This window comes from Myiozetetes cayanensis, unplaced genomic scaffold, assembly GCF_022539395.1.
Source record: "Myiozetetes cayanensis isolate MyiCay16 unplaced genomic scaffold, myiCay2020 scf3, whole genome shotgun sequence".
NCBI lineage: Eukaryota > Metazoa > Chordata > Aves > Passeriformes > Tyrannidae > Myiozetetes > Myiozetetes cayanensis.
The window spans coordinates 65,019,967-65,043,556 of NW_026087521.1; the positions used below are offsets into that span (position 1 = coordinate 65,019,967).

General features: G+C 43.6%; 2 protein-coding genes across 15 annotated transcripts in view; both read right to left on the reverse strand.

Annotated features, from left to right (window-relative positions):
• AEBP2 (AE binding protein 2) overlaps positions 1 to 1,282 on the reverse strand; it is a 45,830-nt gene extending 44,548 nt beyond the window's left edge. For all 3 annotated transcript variants that reach the window (XM_050324644.1, XM_050324643.1, XM_050324642.1), the window contains exon 1: positions 627 to 1,282. In XM_050324644.1, the coding sequence (XP_050180601.1) occupies positions 627 to 1,276 (650 nt within the window). In that variant the 5' untranslated portion in view covers positions 1,277 to 1,282. The remainder of the gene's footprint in view (positions 1 to 626) is intronic.
• A 15,768-nt stretch (positions 1,283 to 17,050) lies between these two features.
• PLEKHA5 (pleckstrin homology domain containing A5) overlaps positions 17,051 to 23,590 on the reverse strand; it is a 163,100-nt gene continuing 156,560 nt past the window's right edge. For 11 of the 12 annotated variants that reach the window (XM_050323623.1, XM_050323616.1, XM_050323622.1 and 8 more), the window contains 2 exons: positions 22,921 to 23,025; positions 19,897 to 19,940 (listed from right to left, as the gene is read on the reverse strand). In XM_050323623.1, the coding sequence (XP_050179580.1) occupies positions 22,931 to 23,025 (95 nt within the window). In that variant the 3' untranslated portion in view covers positions 19,897 to 19,940; positions 22,921 to 22,930. Of the gene's footprint in view, positions 19,941 to 22,920; positions 23,026 to 23,590 lie in introns of all 12 variants that reach the window. The other variant, XM_050323612.1, reaches the window with a different exon arrangement.

Genomic DNA, 23,590 nt, shown 5'->3' on the forward strand with positions numbered 1-23,590 from the left:
CCTGAGAATTTGGTGGTGCCTTTCCACAAGAATCCAAGCTAAAATCTGGGTAAAACGGGATGTGTAGCTTTAACACAAAAAATCTTAAGAACTAACCTTCACGTTTACTATTTCAGAACTCAAAGACGACTTTGAGCCTCCAAAGCCTCGCTTACTGCTATGCTTGTCTGTTACTTGTGCACACGTAATACAGAAGGGCTGGTCTCCCTTTTTTATGTTAGCAAACTAGATTCTTTTTCCCCCTTACGCCTTAAGACGCGACCATCGGCTTTCTGCCTGTAGAGCAGAGCCCCTGTTGCGGCCACAGGTAGAACCGCATCCACAGAACGCATTTCCCATTCCGAAGCCTCAGTACACCCCACACACGCCAGGACACAGCCCTGAGGAAACCCGAAAACACCGTCTGAGAAAGACCCGCAGGGCAGAGGTGGCGGGAGGAGGCAGCGCCCGGCGGGGCCACCCGGGGCTCTCGGGCCGGGGGAGCGCCCCCTCCTCCCCGGGCAGGGCCGGGCTGTGCCGGGGGGCCCGCGGAGCAGGGTGGGGGGGCCCGGCACAACTTGGCCGAAGAAACAAACCTGTGGCTGCCGCGACCCCCCCGCGGGCGGGGACGGGCGCCGGGCACTGACCTGTCCTCCGAGTCCATGCGGCTGAGGGGCTCCCCGTCCGAGGACATCTCCAGGCTGCCCCGCCGCCCGCCCGACGTGGCGCTGCCGCAGCTGCTGCCGCCGCCCGTGCCGGGGCCGGTGCCGTACCCCTCGTCGCCGCCGCTGGACACGCTGCTGGAGGAGCTGGAGCCGCCGCCGCCGCGGCCCGGACCGTCCCCCTGGCTGCCCCGGGGGCCCTTGGGCTCCTCCTTGGCGTCGGCCTCGCTGCCGCCGCCGGGGCTCGGCGAGCGGGTCTCGTCGCTGCAGCAGCCGCTGCTCGTGCTGCTGCTGCTGCTGCCCACCAGGCTGCTCTCCTCCTCCTCGCCGCCCTCCTCCTCCTCCTCCTCCTCCTCCTCTTCCTCCTCCTCCTCCTCGTCCTCGTCCTCCCCGTCCCCGGCCTGGCTGGCGCTCTCCGGGCTGGGCTCCGACATGCTCTCCGCCTCGCCGTTCAGCAGCAGCAGCGGCGGCTCTGGCTCCGCCGCGGCCGACGACGAGGGCGGCGGCGGCGAGGACGAGGACCCAGCCGCGCCGGCGGCGGCCGCCGCCACCTCCCCCGGCCCCTCCGGCTCCGGCTCTCCCTGCCCGCGCGGCCGGCGCGGCTCCGCCATGTCGCTGCAGCGAGCGGCCGCCATGGCGCCTGCCAGTCGCTCCGCGCGCCGCGGGGGCGTGCGCGCGCGCGAGAGAGAGAGCCCCGTGCGCGCGCCCGCGCGCGGCCCCCGGTGCGCGCTCCCGCGCCCGCCCTCGCGCACCCGCAACGGCAGCGGAGGGGCGGGGCCGGGCGGGGAGGGGGCGGGGCCCGGCTCGTGCAGCCGCCGCCGCACGCGCTACGGAGCGCGCCCGGGGACAAACAGCGCGCGGAGGGCGGAGCGGTGGCCACCGCCCCCGGCACGGAACGGGGAGGGGGAGGGGGAGGCAGAGTGGCGGGGAGGGCGACACGGGGCTGGAATCCTCAGGGATCCTGGCTGGAAAAGCCAGGGATCTCGGCCTGAGTAGCCCAAGGATCCCGGCTGGAATCCCCGGGGATCTCGGCTTGAATAGCCCTAGGATCCCGCCTTGAATCCCCGGGAATCACAGCCTGAAACCCCCGGGCATCCCGGCCTGAATCCTGAGGGATCTTGGCTTGAATCCCCCAGGGATCCTGGCCTCAACTTCGGGGGGATCCCGGCGCTCCGCTGGAATCGCGTCATCCCCACTGACCGCCCCCGGGGGAAGCGGGAATCCCGCGGGACGAGGCTCCCCCGGTCCCGCTCCAGGACAAACCCCACAGCGTCCCCCAGCAGGACGTTAGCACTCCCGTCTGTAATTCCCGGGAGCTGGGCGCGCTCAGGCTGCCGCAGGGAGGGGGCAGCGGGTCCGGCAGACCCCCCGTGGCAGTGCCGGCCCCGCCATCCCGGAGCCCTCACGGCACTGAGGGGGAAGGAGGGAACAAGGAGCTCTCTGGAAAGGGAGAACCGGAGCTGCGCGGTCACGGTGCGAAACTACCGGGGGGAATGGCCAAGGGGAATGTGCTGGCTGAGGCACAGAGGTGCCAGGAGAAGGGTTTCCGTGGTACTGACGAACAGGAATGGGGAAAGCGGCCGCGCTGTGCCGTGAGGGGAGAGAACAAACTCGGACAAACTGGCCCTAAACACCCCCTGGCAGAGCAGGGGCTCGCTGGTACCGGCACAGGCTGTGTGACCAAAGGGAGGGTGAAACATCTCAGAGTCATGGGATGGTTTGGGTTGGAAGTTCCAACCCCCCTGCCACGGGCACGGACACCTTCCACTATCCCAGGTTGCTCCAAGCCCCGTCCAACCTGGCCTTGAACGCGTTCAGGGATGGGGCAGCCACAGCTTCTCTGGCCAGCCTGTGCCAGTGCCTCACCACCCTCACAGTGAGGAATTTCTTCCCGATATCCAATCGAAATGACTGGATTACTTAATTTAAACAAAATTAAAGCCATAGAGTTTAATGTACTAAAACTGTGGAGATTTGTTCATTTTTTTCCCTCTCAAACCTAAACTCACTTCTGGAGATTCCTCCTGAAAAGGAAGAAACCATCGGTGTATGTCTAGAAGGGGAAAGGTGAAGGATAACTCAACAGAATGCCTGTCAGTCATGTACAAGACTTCAGGACAGAGTCTGAAAATTAATTTTAATAATAATGTAAAACAGAGTAAAGTTTACAAAAGGTAGATCATGCCAGACTAATGTGACAGACTTTTTGAGAAGAGCCTTGTGTACACAGACATCAAGAAAGCATTTGATAAAGCATAACGTGGAAGTGATTAGAAAAAGTTTATAGGATGGGGATTTGCAGTAGAACAGGAAGATGGGTAGAATCTGAACACATAGATAAAATCAGGTAATTTGACAAATTATTGGAGGGATGAAGAGGGCAACTGAAAGCATAAAATGCTATTCCACGTGAATTGTAAATGTCATACATCTGTCAATCTTTACCCAGCTCTTACAGAGCTTGCCACATTTAAAACCAAAATCATGACGCTGTGGTAGTTTAATTTAAAAACGAACAACAAAACACAGAACCACAACTCAGTCCAGAAAAACATCGTGCCTTCTGCACACTGGGAAGAACATGACCAATTCAAGTTCCAGCAGGCATCTCTGGCATATCCCCAGAGATCCTAGATTCCAGGAGAAGTTAACCGTGTAAGATTAAAATCTGGAAAAGGTCCTCCTAAGACCTGCATTTGCATAGCTGGAGATGGCTCCCAGCCCATCAGCAGACTTAGTAGTTGTTTTCAGCAACAAGAACAACCCGTGGTGTAGCAGCATCAAAACAGATGCCACAGCACTGAAAGAGTGACAAAGGTTGATCCTCTCAATCAAACCAATGACATCTTTAACCTGCAGAGGAGCATAACAAACTTAGGAAACCAACAACAGCAAAAATTTGTTAATTTTCTCAGATTTCTAGAAGCCACCCTCAGCTAGAAAGTGGAAGTGGTAAGAATGCCTTAAAAAAATAGAGAGGAAAAAAGGCAAGAACAGCTGTAATGCTGTTTCATCTGTGTAAGATATGGAAAGCAGGTCTACTAAATCCACCAAAATAGTCACCAAATCCTGAGCTTCTACATGCTGTCCTGTCTTTCCTCCCGGGAACAGCGTGTGCTGTGCTTCGCTCCTCGCCGAGGAAGGTGCGGGGCTCCCGGAGGGTGTTGCTGTCACTGCTCTAATCAAACACGAAGCGTCACGTTTCAAAAACAAACGACAGCCTTTGATTCAGTCAGAAAACGGCAGTAGGTGAAATAATTCCTATGACTCTTCTACCCACTGATGTCCTTCTGGAGTTCTCTGCTGCAGCGAGGGGCAGAATCAGAGAGGTATCAAGTAACGAGAAACCAAAAATACGTAAAACACGCCTTTCACAAACTATGAGATGAAAGGGGGGGAAGTCACCGCAAAGAACTGAATGTACCCTAGTGTAACTTGTCCAGATTCACTCCACTGTGTGCTCACAAGCCGATCACTGCCCTTTTTTTTCCCTCCCCCAAGTCTCTGTTTCTTAAGGCGGTGTGTGCACGCAAAGGCTCCTCATGTTCCCGCACCGAGAGCCGAGCAGGGCGATTCGGACCTCCCACTTCCCGCTCTCCTAAGCAGGGCGGTAGGGACGCCAGCTCATTAGGTAACTTGTGTATTCAGAGAGGGTCAGGCGAGGAAACCTCAGGACATTTCCACTGCCTGATAGAAATCACTTGGCATTTAAGCAAGAGATCAGTACCAAACGGGTCACTGCTGCAGCAGGCAGTCACTGAAGAAATACTCTGTGATAATATCTTGCTGTCCTGCTCTCAGGTTTTCAAAATCACAAAATTTTGTGTCCAGGCTTGGTCCTTGAGTGCTGTAAAGTCCTAATCAAGTGCAAGCAGCAATGATTACTGGTTAATGAGCTTTCTCTGCTCAGACGTTTGTGCTGAGGAATCATCAAAGTACAAAATTTCAAAAAAATAAAAAAGTCAGTAGAAACCTGTTCACAAACAAAATTCCAAGCAGAACCATTACCCACCAGTGCAAGAAGAACCAACCTGCAGACACAGCAGAGCAGGGAGAAGAAATCGAGATTTTATTCTCTTACCTCAGGAACACCAGGGTGCCAGGCATTCACACTGACAGCAGAATCAATAACAAACTCCAAGGAAGAAGCTTCTTCTTTCCCTAAGTCACAACAATTTTGCTATTTTGTGGGGTTTTCTTCAAGGACAGTTAAGTGAGATCCCCAGAAGATTTCATATGTGTAAGGCAGTTTTCCTGAGTTTTTTCCCTAAATTTGATCAGCATACTACTATGATGTATAGTATGCAAGTAAAACACTTCAAAACAGCAAGAAAGGCCTATAAAGAGAGAAGAAAAGATGAACAGGCCTAAGGTACAGGAAAGGTGACGGCCTGTCTTGCACTTGCTGGGATACCATTGGAGATTCTGTAAAACTAAGCCTTTGGTCACTGAGCTCCCTTCTCCAGCCCCTGCCTCCGCATGCATGTCTTAAGCACTGCAGGAAATTCCTGCTGCCTAAACCTCATGACTCACCTTGCTCACAGTATTCTGCCTGCTCAGCAGCCTCTGGAAACTGCACCCTTCCCTTCTTTCTGCCCCACCCTTCCCCATCCAAATTCAAGGTTTGGAAGAAGAGGCTGCACTCTCTCATTGCTTCAAATAAGCACCCAGCACTGGGTTCTCACCCTTCCCTTCAGACCGGACTGAAACTGCCTCACGCTGCAATTCTGACCCCACCCTCTCCTGAAGCACCCAGTTAATTCCCCTTTTAAACTCAGCTTCCACGCTCTTTTCTTTTCAAAGCTACCTTTAATCTTTCCCTATACTGTTTGCTTGGGTACCACGACTGTAAGAAGCTTCAAGCCATGCTTAGGTTGGGTCAACCAAAAGAAGGGAATGAATATTGAGCTGGGTCCTTCTTCTCTCCCCGTGGGGCGATGAGCCCTCGCTGGGGCTGTGCACCTTCCTCCCCCTCTGCCCCGCTCCTGCTTTGTTACAGCTCTCACGGTGACCCGCTGCCTCTTCTGTTGTGCCAGCACCGCTGTCTCTGAAATCCATGCCATGAGCTGGACCAAGGAACTGCTGTTCGTGGTAATTAGGAGGGAAAAAAAAATAAAATGGCATTCTGTTGCTGTTAGCTCATGGAACTTCAGGAAACTCCAACCAGCTCAGTTAAATGTCACTGTGTTCACTCTGTGGATGAGGAAAAGAAGAACAGAAAAATAAAAAAAAGATTATTAAGGTGACACAAAGGACCAGGACTTAGTTCAGGAATGCAGAACTCCATTCTGTCATTCTGGAGCTTATCCAAAAGCACATTCTAACATTCATTATGTTTGCATTTGTATTTTGGTAAAAACGTGCCAGCCCAGTGGAGATGAGGGCACCTCTCCTTAAAGCCACCTATAAACACAAACAGGGAGAGAAAGCCCATGCTCCATAGATGCTCTGATGTAATTGAAAGGAATCAGATACCTTACAAGTGCATAAAACCTCTTCTCTGAAATGCACGCTAATTGATGTTCAATTTGCTGTCAAATTAAATTGAAGGAAAACACGAAAAGCAAAACAAGCATGAAGATCTCTTGTAAGTGGAAGATACAGAGCTGTGAGTTCAAGGCGTGAGAAGGCCTCGTGATGTGGCTCATTGATGTGCTCCACAGCTTGTTGCAAAAACTGAAACATAAGCACAGAATTTCGAGTAGGGACTACTTAGCTGTGATAAGCTATTAGTTATTATGGATACCACTGAGAACAAACTCAGAATTTGCTTCAGAAGCAAAAGCTACCTGCAGTACTGTCTGCACTTGTGTATCTGCATATTAATCCTGTCTCCCCATGTCTCTCAATTCTGGTGAGTCCCAGGGACTTGCATAAGTATATGCTAAAAATGGATTGTGCTTTTCTCTGAAACTATTCAGAAAGTTTTCCAAATGCCATGTTGAGAAATTTAAATAATTGATGCAATACATCATATGAACAGGTAATATATGCAGTACTGTGCAAGAAAATAGAGCATATTTTCTCTATCGTTAATATTACCAATATTTTACATCATGATTAAAAAACCTATATAAATCATCCTTTGCTTGCAAAATATCCTATACCTCCTTGTGTACATTTTTTATTTGGCACAGTTTCCTCCTTTTCAATAAAAGGCAGCCAAAATTCCCAAGTCTCAGAAAAATCATCGTTCTTAAATGTTGTAATTTAGATGAGTTTTAACCAGCAATAATTAACATATTTGCTTCAAGATTATAGAGTCTTTACATGCTGTTAATTTGGGGAATTTGTATTTTCAACATTCTTATGCAAAACAGAGCTGGATTCCAGCTTTAAATGAAGGTGTGTGCCTGAGCACATACACAGGGTTGCCTCCAGTATGTCCATATATTTTCTGCAGGTCAGTTGCTACAGAGCCTTCCAATAAAACCAGGGGGAGGTCATCCCAACAGAGGGAGGGGAGGTTCTGCACAAGCACACTAGGCAGTAAATCCTTTTTTTTTTTTTTTTTTTTTTTTTTCTAAAAATGTAGACGTGAAGTCAGGAGCAGAGGCTTTCTTTGCACACATGGAGACTCCTTTCTAAACCATAAAAGTAATCAAGATCTTGCATGTTGCAAAACCGGTGTGTAACCTTTACAACCAAACAGAAATGCATAATTAATTGAATGCTAATTAAATACAAATCACAGCTTGGAAAGAGTACAAGTTTACAACAGCTTTTCCACGTTCTAGGATTACTTTAAAACTCCCCTTCTTCAATTTGTGGTCATAACTAGAATATGAGTTTTCCACAGAACAATTTTAGATTTTTTAAAATTAATGTTTCATAAAATTTAAATGAAATTTCCCTTGCACAAATCTAGCTATAAAGTTTGTGTGTTTTTTTTTCCTTTTCTTGGAAGAATCACTTGTCTTTCCAAGATCAAGCTCTTGTGAACATGGGTCCTCCCAACCATGGTTCTCGGCTTCCCAGAACATGCTGTGGTGGGCCCATCAAGGGGCCCTGGAGATAATTAAGGGAGTGGAGCGTGTCAGATGAGGAGAGGCTGAGAGAGCTGGGACTGTTCAGCCTGGGGAAGTGAAGGCTTAGGGGGATGGAGCCAAACTCAGTGGCATCTGGTGAAGGGCAACAGCCAATGAAGACAAACTGAGATAGAGAAAATTCTATTGAAAAAATTTTAAAAAACCCTTTCTCACTTTCAAGCAGTGGCAGAGGTTGCCCAGAGAGGTTGTGGCATCACTATTCATTAGGATATTCAAAACACACTTGGACATGGTCCTGGGCAGGCTGTTCTAGCTGATGCTGCTTTCAGCAGGGGAGTTGGACTCGATGATCTCCAGAGGTGCCTTCCAACCTCAACTCTTCTGTGATTCTGTAAAGTTATTACTCCCACATTACACAAAGACACAGGCATTGCCAAATCTGCAAAACCAGTAAGCATTTCTCTGGGTTCCCAGATTTAACCATATACCCTGGCTTTGCCCCAGCTCCACATGAGGATCAAAACCACATTCACACCACTTGTGACTTGCCCCGTGATTAATAAGGATGGGAAGGGAGCCCTGGGTGGGAGCCACAGCACCTCAGCTGAGCTGTGTGAGTGGGACCAAGCACTGAGTCACTGCAGGCAGGTTTAGATGCAGCCTGAAAGACTAATGACTGCATTCAGAAATCCCACGATAGCCTGTATGACAAATTTAGGGTCCTGCTACATCCCGTGAGATTAGAAATGACAAGCGAGTGAGATTACATATTCCCCGTGATTGCCAGATCTTGGCATGCTACAGACTTAAGGGAGAGAGGTTATCCTTAAGAGAGGCATTTATCACACAGTCTGGCCAGCCTTGGGCAAGATACTGTCATGGAATGGGTGTCAAAGTCCAGATTTCTCAAAATCCTAACAGCTGGACGATTCATCTTCTCTCCCCACTGCTCTGCTTAAGTTACAAGAAAAATTCAGGTCATGGAAGGTCTATCAAACAGCTAGAGATATACAGAATTAGTTTATCTAAATGGAAGTTATTATTTGGTAAGCTTGAGCACAAGCAAACATGTGAATTGCAGAAAAGTTCAGATTTGCATCCAAAAACCAGATTTGCATCCAAAAACTTGAATTGCCATTATTAGGGTATTCACTGAACAGCAGAAGTCATACTCAAAGTAATCAAAACTAATTTAACAATTACAAAACCAGCAGGATAACCTCATTGTCATTTGCCACTAACGACAAAGGCTTATTACAGATAGTGGATTTGTCTTCTGAGCTATTAAAACACTGTTTGCCATTCATAACTCTTCAAACCTCTCCCTTAGGATGAAGGATCCATCAAGTTCGTGGAAAATAAGCCAAGCTTGTAGAAGTACAGCGCCCCTCCCTATTCTCAATCAATCAAATCTGAGAGAGAGAGAGAGGGAGACTGATGAGAACAACCTACTTTTCTGTGCCCGGCATTCACTGAATGTGAAAGGGGGTTTCAGCAGGACCGGGAAAGTAGCTGTTGTCATGACAGCACTGGGAAGCCCTGGGACTGAAAAGATCTTCATCAGCTCACTGCAGCAATTCTGTGCCAAAGAAACTGCGCTGTCTGTCTGCATACTGACAACAGAGCCAGGGGAATGCCCGCTTGTCAAATCTCCACGGCTTTACTCTTCAAACTTCCCCACTCTTGTCCTCTGAAGCTGGAATAGCTGCAATCTGGCAAAAATGGATCTCTCCTGCCCCCCCTGCCCCTCCCCCTTCAGTACTCCGGATACCTTCTGTTTATCTCCCTGGTTTAACAAGGGCAGCACCCAGAGCCTTCTTGTACTCTCTTTTGCCATAAAAATGTCATGCAGATGGCAACAGCAACCTATGGAAAACCTAATCAAATACCAGCACATTCTGCAGTCCAACTCCTTGGATGTAACATCTGCCATTCCTTTTACCTCAGTGTTATGGGCCAGGGTGTCTGACTGTGATGTTTGGGGTGGTGGCCCACACTGTGAAGTTTTCATGGCACCTTTGGGGCAAGAGGCTGAGAGAATTTCTGTGGCAGTATCAACTCCTTGGGGTCACACTCTTGACAAAACTGGGATCTTACCTGTTCAGCTCTGGCCATTCCAAGCCAAGTAAATACATCATTTTTCACACAGCACTCAGGGAACCTGCCACTCTATGCCAACTGCCCCACTGGAATCACCACAAGCACCAGTTCTGGAAGACCTACAAGACTGTTCCATTCACAGTGAAGTTTTATTTTACAGAAATGACGGAAAATGATTGCTGCATAGGTGGAATCCTCATGATGTAAACAAGGAAAGAGAAAGCAAGGTCTTTTTGGCTGTGCTCATATTGATGGAGTTCCGATGCTGTTTATTTGAGGCAGCTGGAAATATGGACAATGGGAAACTTGCATTGTGCTCCCACTGATTAACACTAGTGGAATGAAAAATGAGACTGAGTGCTTTACATCCAGTGTCACAACAGCCATCTTTTCTTGCAAATTAAATAATCAGAGATGTGTGCTCTCAGGTGAATTCTACAAGCCTTGTCTGAAGGTTCAGTCTCTCTGGTATTGAGTGCAAAATTCCCATTGACATCAGTGGGGCCTGACTGTCAAACTCAGCCTGAGAGCTGGAGAACTAAGGAGTTTTGGGGAAGTCATGGCAAATCCTGAGATTGCTGGCTTATGGTGGATGGCTGCTGGGAGATGGGGACTTGGCACGTACCACACAGCAGAGTCTAAGTTGCACTGTGACCCCTCCATAATTCAGAATTTAAATAGTTCAGAGGTTCACTCTCTCAGGAAGCCTAGAATGCATTGCAGAACTGGGAGATGTAAAACCTAAATTAGCTTAATGCCCCAATGATGTGCCCTACAGACATGCTGCATGTCTTCTAATAGGCAAAGCAGCGATTCCCCTCTCATGAATTCCTGTCCCAGCTCAGTTGCTCCCAGTTTCTCTGAACAACAGTCTGGATAGGAGTGAGCAAAACATTTTATCATGTTGTTCAGCAGCAATTTATCCATGGTTAGGAGATGCATAATGGAGTCTCTTTCCCAGGATTGCTCTGAGGTAGAGTTGTCTGTCTTTGAAGCCTTCCAGTGACAGCTGTTGTAATACATACACATGGAATGTTCTCAATAGAGGTGGGCCTGGCTTTTAATGACATAATGCTTTTGAGTCTATTCAGTCTTTTAAAACTGCTTTTTTTCAGTCAAGATGAACATTATGTGCATAATGATTTTTGCCTAGTGACACATGTAAACTGTATTCAAGAAACAAATACTCTCCACTACTTTTTCTAGGCAGTTCAGTGCCTCAAAACCACCTACTATAGTACTTAAATTACAGTAGGAAAATGGGGTACTATATATTCTTAGCAGCAGTTTGCTTTATATTGCATTTAACTAGATAATTTATCAGAAACATCATCTTTACAGCTGAATTTCTATCTGGGTTTGGCAATGCTAAGTATTTGTTTCATCTTGGTGGAAGGTGAATTCAGCTGTTTAAAGCCTGGAAAATGTAGGGAACTTTTTACAGCAAGGTCAAAAAGATCTAATTTTAAATGTAGTGAATCTTACAGTTCATGCCTATGCATCTTCACATAAAACTGCGGACTCTTAAGTTGAGAAAAGTATTTGATTTAGGTTGTGCTAGTGCATAAGAGGTACAATAAAGAGGTATGTATTATAGAAGAGTAACTCAGGCACTGAAAAGCATTAAGGTATCAGCTCTGTAGAGAGAGATGACCTACTTCTGCCTTGTTTCTTCCAAGGAAAATCCTTTGGCACCACTTCAGGCCATGGTTTCTGTTCTCCCTGCTATCTTGAGGACCTGATCTGACACAAAGGTCCCTCAGCCACATTCACATCCCAGTTTCTCGAGCACAAGTTTCATGTAGAGAGGTAGCAAAGCAGCCAATTTAAAATGGGACTTTACAGGAAAAAAAACCCCAAGATTCTCCTCACCATCCTTGATAAAACATAAATTAAGGGCAGGACCCATGTCTGTGAACCACTTGTCTTTCAGATTTTTTATAACAGTGCACATTTTGGAGGCCTTTTGCATACTAATACAGTCAGATTTTGGGAGTTTCTTTTATTGCCCTAAGATCTCAGTCCACCACCTGCACTGTACTGTGCTAACTTCTTTTGGCATATTGCAGGTATTTTCATTTCCATTACATGCAAGATACTCTCATCAGCTTATGCTCTACAGTAAAACCTCAACAACCCAGTTTACATCATGCTTAACAAAGTATGACAAAATAAATGCTGGTTTAAAAGCTACACAAATATTAAAACATGAAGTACTTGAAAGTTACTCCCCTCCTCCCATATCTAATTAGACTATTAATAAGCAACATGCAGAATTTCAGCTGAGATGTAGTAACCACAAGAGATCAGATTCTTGCACAAATTCTCTCCTGTACCATAATGTTTGCAGAATGAGCATGTTTAACTTTAATCATACAGTCTGTCCACCTGAAGCCAAAAGGGCTGTTCCCACTTGGGCTCAGGTTTGCTGTGTGAACACAAATTCTGTTGCCCTGGTTGTCTGCAACTGCAGATTAGGACAAGAGAATATTTTCTCTGTTTTGCAGTAATTTGTCCCATAGTTCCAATGACTGTCCTCTTTTTATCTTTAATTGCCGCTGTGCACGATTAAGTAGCAATACCATGACACTTAAAGTCACTTTATGGTTGGTGAGGCAACCTCATTTTATGGGCAAAGAAAGATGTGGTTACAACCTCGCAAAGAAACCCGTTTATACAAAGTCACATCAAGAACTTCTTTCATTTAGGTTAAAGGATCAAGTCCTTAACATTTGAAAATACACAATAAACACACAACAGTGCATCACTGAATATGAAGCTTAATAAAAATACAGCCTGGCATTTACATTAAAAAGGCTCTAAATTTTTTTCTTCACAGGTAATTAGTTCACACAATGAAATAATCTCCTTTCTTATCCTGGAAACACATGCATAAAACAGCTCAGATAACATCATTTACATACAGGCTGCTGCATCTGCATGTTAATGTCTGGCAGTGAAAAGTTCAGACAAGTTTGTAATCCCCGATTTCCTGCGCGTGCTCAGCACCCAGATTCCCAGAAAGTCAGAAGAGAAAGGGATACTAAATATTACTAAGATGACAGGTCAGCTGCAGTTCTGCCACATCTGCACAGCTTGCAAGTTGCACAGTTTCTCAGCCCACGGGACCTTTGACAGCTTTGGATCTTTTTTTTTTTTAACCTCATGTTGCTATTTGTTCCTTTTGTCAGCCCCTCGCGGCCATGGCGATGATCCTGAGCCCATTGTGCCGCCGCCGCTGGCTTTGTCCTCGTTACTATATCGGGCGGTATTGGGACCGATCTGCATTCCCATTTAAAGCACTATCATGTCACCCATCAGCGATCCTTCGCTTTCATCCCTTAAAAACTACCGCACAATGGCAGCCACGCCGTGAGGACAAAGGCACAGGCAGAGAGGGAAAAGGAGGAAAGCTGCAGTGGGAAGGCGGCAGCAGCAGCTACAGCCAGGCTAACTTTGTTCTCCCGGGGTCCTTCTGGGTGAGCACTTGAACTTGGACTGATAACATACGTGCCCTTCATCTCCTGCTTCCCCTCCCAACACAACTTATCTTCCCAGTGCAGATACTGGAAGGAAGCTTAGCTTGGCTGCTCCTGCATCAAGGCCAACAGGTAATAACACTGTTTTCACAGCACAAGCCAGTGAGTCCGTGCCTACCGACAGCTGCAGGAGAAAGGGAGGGCTGTGGGGCTGTGGGAGGGAAAGCCTCCTCTTGCAGTGATATTGATTGCCAGCAGCACTTTTCAGAACACAAATCCTGCTTGCTGGGCATCCTTAAAATCAACAGCTCCTCAACAGCTGTTGCAGAAGGCCATCTAATCAAATTAATAGAAATCTGGTTTGCTGCATTCAAACATGCAGTTACAGCGTCCGAAGGTTTGGGAATTACCTTAGGGAGTCTGGAGTGCTTAAGCTTTAACTAGCATTCACTCCTGTATACTGTCATCCTCCTAATAGTTCAGAGCCATCAGCTGTAAAGAGATCTTAGACATCACAGGCTGCCTATGATTAATTGCCTAAAAATGCTGTAAAAGTTAGGGATTCTGTTCAAAGGTGAAATAACTGAAGTGCTCTAGCCTGGAACCAGCCAGCCAGGAAGAGATGTACAGGGTAATTCGTGCAGAGCACTTCTGTGAAATAGGCATGGCTCAAAGCAAGGCTTTAGAGTCCTACCTTTTACAAACATGACCCAGCTGTGCTCCTTGGGGTCCACAAGATTTTAATGAGGCAAAAATGATCAAAATGTCATGACCTCTGTTCTTCCTTGTCCTAAATTCTGGATGTTGGAAATGAAGCAGAGCTTAGCTAGGTTATATTTAGCTGATCACACAGAGTGGAATAGCTTTAGGAGCATGAAATAAGTGTTTTAAAATAAAACACTGTGAGGTCAGAGTTGTTATCCCCCCAATATTCCAAAGAATCAGCTTATAAAAGCAAATATGGTTTTCTCAGTGTTGCAGTCCATGAGTTATTAACCAATTCCTCTTCATTACAGACAGTCTCCTAAATGGCTGAGAGGCTGGTTCTTTGATTTGTAGCTGCTACCTTGTAAATAGCAATCACATTATCCAGTAAGTATTTATTCAAAATACTTACTATTTGTAGGCACAATGTACTAGAAACAGTAGCTGCAAAATATTATAGGTATGTTGGCACAGGCTAAGAAAACAGCCCAGAAATGTTATTCAAAGGTGATTTATGGTTCCAGGCAATTTCCCTGCTCACAAAACGACACCTTCATCTAATCCTCACTCCTACACAAGCTGGCTTGCATGCAGTACCAGCCCTTGCATGTGCAAACCCTCTGAGGCAGTCTCCAGGTAGCCAGAAACCAAACACAAAACGGCAGCAGCCACAAACATCAGAAAACATTCATCAGAAAGTTCAGTTGTCTTTTTCCCCCGCTGTCTAGATATGACCATTTCGGTGTATAAAAAGAATAAACCCAACAGCCGCTAACAGCTGCTTCCTAGACTGCTGCATGAGCATGAAAATACTAAAAAAAACACAAACCAACATTCATCTTGAAAGCTAAAACATCTGAAACAGCCTCCATGTTCTGGCAGACTTGGGAATTTACCAAGAAAGTTGCACAATACATAGCAGTTGACTACACATGTAATCAGTGTCAAGACCCACCAGAAATTCATATTGTAAAGAGGTGATTTATGAGTTCAGTTGCTGAATTTTGCCGTTTTTTCTCAACTGCTTTGAAATGTACTCTTGTCAATTAATAACACCTTTCTCAAATAATTTCTTATATATTTGTTTGTACCTACTAATTATTTTATTTCTAGCAATGTGACTAGTACTTGGAAAAAATTTTTTTTTTCCTAAGTAGCATTTATTGCTGAAAATGAGATTCACAAGCAAGTTACTAGGAAATGTTGGGTGTCTCACCTGATATGCTTTGGGCTTGATCTTTCAAGATGATAAGCACCTGCAGTTTTTAGTGATTCCAAGCAAGAAAGTGACGGCCTGGATTCAGCTACTTATGCAGGGGACAGACAGCTGTGGTATGGGAAAAGGCATTTTTTCCTCCACAATAAGGAATGTCAAGTATTTTATAAATAAGGCTGGAATGGGTTTAAAGTTGCAGAAGAGAGACCAGGACAGTACCAGTCACTTCACAGCATGACTCAGGACAGTTACCAAATGACAACTGATGAAGATGTACTTTTCTGAAAGTTTTCACTGACCAAATCTCTAAGCCACAAGTAAATCCCACTTGTTCTACATATAAAGTTAAACCTGCAGGGTCTGCTGTGTTTTGTTTTGTTGGTGGTTTTTTGGTGGTTTTTTTTTTTTTTTTTTTAAATACTTATTTCACCTTCAAAAGAGCAAGAGGGTGTTTCCATTTTTAGTCTGAAATTCTTTGAAGTGCTCCTCGTTCATAGAACAGGGATCTGGATAGAATTTGACAAAAAAAAAAATTTAATTCCTTATTTTAGGTTTGGTTTCAGTAATAAAGAAGTTAATGATATCACATCTGGTTTTGTCCAGATACACTCTACTTCAGTCCACTGGAAACAGCACCATTTGCTTACAGCTTTTCTTTCATCCCAAACAGAACCTAATCCAGCCTAAGTAAGTGTTCTAAACACATCCATAGCCAGGCTGCCACATGAATTAGCAACCACTGTGCTGATGTCACTTACCCATAGCTACAATTAAAGACTTTCTTGCAGTTTCACCACAGCAGCCAGATAATATTTAGATAGACCTTAGAAACATTTTCTTTGGCATACCACAGAATGAAGAAACATCACAAAAAAAAATTACCAAAACCCTCATTCCACAAGTAACATTCGAATGCTGACACATCTGGAACAGCTGGGTAACAAGTTGTGCGTGTCAAGTTCAGAAAGCAGCTGCTTTTAGCCTTCATTTTGGGCCAGGCATTTGTTTTCAGCCACCAGTATATTCCATTTTATTTTGTGGCAGCTTCTTCAGTGTTCCCATATGGACAAGCTAAACAGCTCCCAGGATATAACAGCAAGCATATATAACGTTCTTTAGAAGAAATGAAGGCCAGATGTTGCTTTGTTATCTCCACGTGCATCCTTAAAAAAGTTAAATTGTTTCAGGTATATTATTAATGCCAGGTATAGGCAATTTGTTTATCAGCCATTTAAATGTCAACTTTCTAAAGGATGGAAAATAACATTTTAACTGAGGAATCAAAGTGAAATAAGATAGAATAACTTCAGAAAATTAGTATAGCAAAATCCAGGATCACAGGGATCAAATAGTATTGTGGAGAAAAGACAGGATGACCCACTTCTGAGATCTGAATGAGTACTACTTATGGTTTATTAGAGAAGGAAAAAACAAACGCCTCCACCTTATTGTTATAATGAAAAGTTTGAGGTAAGACTTATCCAACAGCACCACTGATTAAAGATCTTTTATTCTGCTGCTTTACTTGACCAGGATAAAACTTAAGCCACCAGCTCAAGTTCTAGAGAATTTAGCAGATGTACCACTAACAGTGTAATTCATTAATGTTTTTCATGCATGTAGTCCTGGTACATCTAGTGGATCCAATAGGGTACACAATAATTCTGTCACAGTCTGTCCAATTACTGTGATTTAGATAGAAACGTTTCATTTTTTCCCCCAATTTCCTGAAAATAGAACCTTATTGGATTAATTTTATGACAGATTATTTATGACTAAATATGAACTGAAGACTACTCCCTCCCACCCCCAGTAATAATATAAACAAGGCCTGGGTTTCAACTGGGGTTTCAACTGCCCGGTGAGGTCTTTTTGTTTGAGCCAGTCCACAACATACAAAAACTGCCAAGACACCAACTATAACTTTTTGAGTAATGTCACTTTATTAAGGGACTTAAAAGAATCACATTCTCTAGTAGCCTTGGAACAATGCAAATGGTGAACAAAAGACAAAAATAGATGTAATTGGTTCTGAAAAGCATGAACATCTGTAGAGAATGTGTGGCATTATTCCTAAGGACTCCTGCTTTTGAAAAAAAGCACGTTCCATATATACAAGTGTCAGTGCAATAGCCAATAAAGCAATCAGTCAGAAATATAAAAATATCCTAGATACAAACTTAAAATAGATGTTTGAAAGCTGACCATATCAGTATTCTGATATTTCTATATCTCAGGAATATGATCATTGGGATGAGTTATTCTGATGAGGTAAGAAACAGTAGATGCTCTGTGATAACACAAAGCCATATTTTTTACTTCCGTAAGACAAAAAATAAAGCACCCAATGAAACTCCAAGTCTTTGCTGAAAGTGCCCACAGGAAGTGAAATTGTAGTCTATGAGCATTACTACATTCCTGCATCATTTATTTACCTTTGCTGTTTTTGCCAACAATTATACCAGCAAAACTTGCTAATTCTTCCATGTGGCTTCAATGTAAACTGCACATTCTTTGCAGATACACCAAACCTTTAATGCTTTAAACACAGCCAACATTTATAAATGTCCAAAAATCACTTAGTCATTCTTTCCTTTATTGGTTGCAATTCTTGGCAGCAAGGACAGAAAGACTGCAAAATTTGACAGCAAACAGAGCTCTCTCTCTAGAAGGGTTAGGGAGAGAACAGGGTGTGTCCTATGTGCTTTGCTTCAGGTGTTCCAGCGATACCCCTGAACTTAAACCTCAGCTGGTTGAGCAAAAAAAAAAAAAAATCGCATTCCTCTTCTTCACTTTGTTTTTTGGAAGGAAGAATGCACTAATTTAGGGCTCCTGTTCCAAAAAAAAAATCGCTATTTGGTCAAACTTTCAGATGGATGCTGTCTGCCTGCATCATGATTCATTTTCTTTCCTTTAGCCATCTCTTTCCCTGTGACTCTCCAAGCTTTGCTGCTAAATTCTGATTCCTATTTTTGCACTTTTCAAAGAAAATGGCAGAAGAACAGGTAGCCAGAGAGTGTACTCTGTGCCTTCGTAGCAACGAGCCCCAGGAACACGAACTCCTACTTGGGGAGGGGGGCAATGATAGAGTTATTTCAAACAATGTATTAATCTCAGGCATTCCTCTATGGAAAAGCACAATGAATTATACAGTCTCTAGAACAGCAATATTAACTTGATCGGGATATGATTTGTACGATAAAAAAAGCACAACAGGAGCTGGCAGTTGTCTTCTTGTGAAACTTGCCTTACCACTTATGGCACACACGTGCACCAAAGCACAGAGCAGTTGCCTGAACCTGTGAAAGATTCCTTAGCTTTAATTCCTACATTCAAAAGCTTTCCTTTAAATCTTTTCATTTTTCATCATTCTTTTCTAAACCTCTTTTGTCTCGGGCAAATTCAAACAGCTGTGCAAGGTGGAAAGGTGAAGCTGTAGCAACATCTGTAGTGTGACAACCCCAGATAAATCATTCCAGATTTTCTTTCAGTTTCTGGAAGATGCCTCGCAGATGCCAAAGCCTCAAGGAATCATCACACTTCTCTCCTTAACCCCACTGAACTTGGCAATCAACGTTATCAAATATTGAATGACTACTCACCACACCCCTGTTACCTCTCATGTAAACAGGCAGGGAATGGAGGCACAGAATGACTAAGTGATTATTCCAATATCACAATACAAGTCTGAGAGAGTCAGGAGCTGAACCTGTATGTCTTGTGTCTCAGTCTCAGGCTGTCTTTTTTGTTCTGTGTTGCAGCCTTATTCTTTCCCGTTGAGGAAGACTGGGATCTCTTAAGAGTCTGTCACTGCTACTCTGGTTGACAGGTGATGTTGCCAGTGAGATAGGAATTGTTGCATTCCCCACATCAAAAGGTGGAACACAGTGTGACATCTGTTTGCTGGAAGAAACACTAACCATACCAGTCCTTAAGAACATCAACATTTATTTAATATGATATAAAAGAAATGGGATATGAACATTCGTATTTGAACAATAATAAGTGGCTTCTTATACTTACATCATATGTGCTCATTGTATAATATATACACAATGAACATAATTACATTTGTACACAATCTAAGTACTGGATTGAAAACCTGCTTATTGCTGTACACACCCTAACCCCATGAAGGAAAAGCCCAGTACCTCAAAATACCTACACTCCATTTTATTCAAAAGTAACCACTAACATTAATGTCTATGTCGACAGAAGTGTGGCAGTAACTGCTGACATTGCAACCTGACCAAGAAATAATTACAGCAGAAACAGGACATATTTTACTAAGCAATAATAAAAATGGCACATTTTAAATATATCTATATGTATATATATATAAAAATTTTACAAATAAAATGTTAAAACAATAAATTGTAATGTTTAAAAAGTGTAAAACAAGTTTTAGTGGTGATATGTAAAATTAACCGAGTTATGCATCTAAAAGAAGCAAAAAAGTAAACTTATATGATCCATAATTAAAAGAACATTAAATTCTGGAGAATAGCAAATAAAGTTCTGACTGTAGGCTGCACATTAAAAAGAGCCTTTGTTTTATGTGCACAGAAATCATAGCAGCAAGCTGGTATCAGGAGAACAATCTGAAGGTTGTTGAGTGTACATGTGGGCCAGTTAAAGCTCTCTTGGAATAAACATTTTCCAGGAAGTGATAAAACGATGCTCTGTGGCCAAAAGCATCAGAACTATGAATTTCATAGATTTAAAATATACTGTACAATATCTTCTTGTATTTTCATAGGTCAGGTCCATACATCTCAGGCATGAATTGTTTCAACAGAAGTCGTTAGTGCTGAAAGACAGACACAGATTAAGTTACTCTATTTTAGCAACAGAATACTGTATAAAGCAACTCATGGGATTAAACACAGCAAAGAATGACCTCATCCTAGCAATGTAGGTGTAGAACATAATAAAGTATCTTAGGAATCAGTTGTTTCCAAAATGTGTTCTCCTGATGAATAATAATGATGCCAAGGTATTTCGACAGCAAGAAGCAAAACCAAGCTTTTTTTTTTTTTTTCAAATTTACACAACTTTGAATGAAAGTGTGCTTATTCTTAGAGTTTTATCCTCTAATACATGGTCATCCCCAAAATGTTCTTCATAAAAAACCAGCAATAATAGCAAAGATCCTAATTGCTCTAATAGATGACAGGCACAATTTGAAGAGGGATGCAGAATTATTTAGATGCTACACCGTAATGGCAGTGTAGCTGTAAAGGTATTCTGAAGTTCAAGTGCTCCACCCAAACTTGCTGAATTTGGTAATTGATGCTAGGACTTGTATAAATACCATTTAACAGTTAATTACTAAAAATGTTTCTGAGCTTTGAATCCAGGTGCTGTATAAAATGTCATTATCCCTACACTGCACAGAGGAAACGTCGTGCTTAAAATCTAACAGTGTTTGTGATAAACATACAGATTTGTCTCTGCACAGCAAGGACTGTGAAAAAGAAAGTAGCCTTGTGTTAATGGGTTTCTCCGTAGTGCTACAATATCCTGGTGCCACCAATTTCCTATGCCAAATTCCCCTGGTATCAGGCCAAGAGTGTCATTTTACTAATTGACTGTAAAAGCCAAATATAGGTATTACTTCTTTATTCTCTGAAATCTACTCTACATTTTCCAGATGCTGCCTGAAAAATTTGGTTGCATGTGAACAGGGCTGATCCCAGAGCTTTGAAGTTGCCTTTGCCACCCAGGACTCCCTGCATCTGAGAGACACTGCGAGGTCTCTCAGCAAAGCACAAAGCACTGGGAATCCTGGAACCACAGCCCCAGGAGGTGAGGGGCAGTAAACACCGTGCTTCACACATCTCCCTGGGTATGCTAAGCTCAGCTCATGGCATGAATTTGGGTTGGAACTCCTAGGAAACAATCAACAGAGGCATCAAATGCAGCAATGTGGAATGTGCATGCACATAGTTGAAAGCTTCTCCCAACTCAAATCAAACACTGAACAACCACAACGGATGTATTTGAAGTTCTGGAATCCTTTCTTCTTCATGAAGAGGCATGTGTGAGCAGGGTGTTAGTTTTACAAGTGCCATCCCAGATGTACCATTTTGTCATAAGCAGTTAAGGCCTCTTTGCAGAGCTGTCCTTGGCACAGAAACGCTGCAGTGTTGGCCATGGGGCCTACACCTTGCTGAGGGTGCCGAGGCTTGGGCAGTGAGCCACAAGGCAGGTCACTAAATGAGGGCTTTCCTTTTGCTGGTCTCATATTGAGCATAAATCCTTAAGAAAATGGATTTGCTGATCTGATCATTTGAGCTGATGACAAGAACTGAAAGCAACTTAATGCAACTGGTGATAAATTTCTGGTTGCTTCCCCTTTCAAGACAGGCGTGCTGTGGCCACGGACAGAATCCAGCAGTGCAGTTTCAGTTTCACTAATGACCCAAAATTGAGTTGCTGGGGGAATGTTTGCCCTATTTAAAAAGGAGATGCATGATAAATGTGTGTATATTCATATAGTGAAACTGAAATGCATTAACACAAATCAGCATTTCCAGAAAAAAGTCCCATTCGTCTTTTTTAAATAGATCTGTAACTAAAAATTGAATAAAAGTACAAAGGTTCAAACTAAATCTAGTCATGACAGACCACACCCATCAGGAAGGCAGCAACAGTGTCAGGACTGAATGTGAAGATGGCATTTTCCACTCTCTCGAAAGGAATAAAGATTAAAACAATTTTCCTTTTTTTTTTTTTTTGGAAGAGTATAAATAGTTTCCTGCCCTTAGTTCATACAATAAAGGTGCCTGGGATGACTAATAAGTCTAATATTTTTAAGATGAAAGCTTTGCAATGGCGATTGGGAGGGTAAATAAAAAAAATGCATTTTCACATCTCCTCACCCTAAATGACTGAAAATGTCTCATTTTTAAATTTCCTTGATTTTAAAGCTTTTTCAAGTTACATTAGCTATGGTATTTAACACTGCCATTGAAACCAAGCTCATTCTTTAAGTAGAAAGCTTATTTAAAAAGGTACTTCCTGACAACAAAGAAATGTGGATTGATTTAAATGCTGGCAAAGTGCTGAAGCATTCACACTGGTATCCTACTAATTTCGTTAAACCCTTGTATAAACAAACACGCATACTTGTATTTTCATTGCCATTCATTAAGTAGGTAACAGTACAGGTAGGAACATGTAAATCTAGCCTAACTCATGCATTCTAACGTGATTCTTAGAAGCAATCACCCACTATGACAAGGGCTTCCTCTATAGGAAGAAAAAAAAAAAAAAGAAGTTTTGCAATTGTTATGTTTCTTCTACCCTCATTTTTTCCCTTGCCCTTGTCACGCCTCAGTCACCTCTGTCTTAAGCTATAAACTCCCCAGGCCCTCAGACCGTCCCCTGCAGCACTGAGAGCCCAGGCTGCAGTTGCCTATTACCACGAGTGAAGCATCAAGATTCATTTGCACCTGTGCAGTGATGCTGATACCTTAACTATCTGCTTTGTAACAGCTCGGGTCTCTCATGTAATTCAAAGGGCCATTATCTTGCCCGTTGTGGAGAACTCAGCTTGATAAACCAATTAGCCCTTTCTCTTTGTACTTGGAGAGACAATACCCTCCTTGCCAGCAAATCAATACATGAATTTGTTTGTTTTTCTGGTTAGTTTATATTCACCACCGCAGGTAACTTTCTCTTGCTGAGTACTGCCTACAGATGTTTCCCAAGAAAACAACCAGAGTACATACACGTAGAAAATTATTAGGAACAGGAGGAGTGGGGGAAAAAAAAAAAAGACGTACTTCTCTGTAACTATACACACATGAAATGTGATCCTTCTGTGAGCTGTGTCTGTGTAGATGGAGCTGGTGACAATGACGATTCTGGTGAAGAAGGCAAACTTTTCACTGCGAGCCATACAGCAAAAGAAATAAATACAAAAAATACAAGTTACAGAAGCCGTAACAAATACAAGCTTGAAAATCGCCATTTCAAGCCACTGTACACATAAGCAGGAACAAATGAAAGCTACACAAGTAGAGACTTAAAATCTGATCAGCACAAAAAGCTCAACATCAGGGGGAGAAGAGCTGTTCTCAAGAAAGAGAGTTTATCAGACTTAGAAATAACTAGCAGAACAAATACATGAATGCTGATGTGTTATTTATGTTGCAAAAGAGAGGGAAAAAAAACCCAGTAAAATTCAAGTAGTTGGGATACTCTCCCAGACCCACCTTTATAACCCAGCTCAGAATAACTAAGGTGTTTTATTCTGCTGAGCACTACAAAATGTACATACAAGTTCTGGTTTTGATTACCAAGTCACAGAAAGGATTGCTGACTGTACTACAAAGGTCCAGATCACCTCTTATACCTATAAATTGAAGCATTTGGCTTATTTAACCATTCCCATCAGTAAATAATCCTAATAGTGTCCTAAATTCTATTTTCTTCCTTCCTCATCCCCTATTT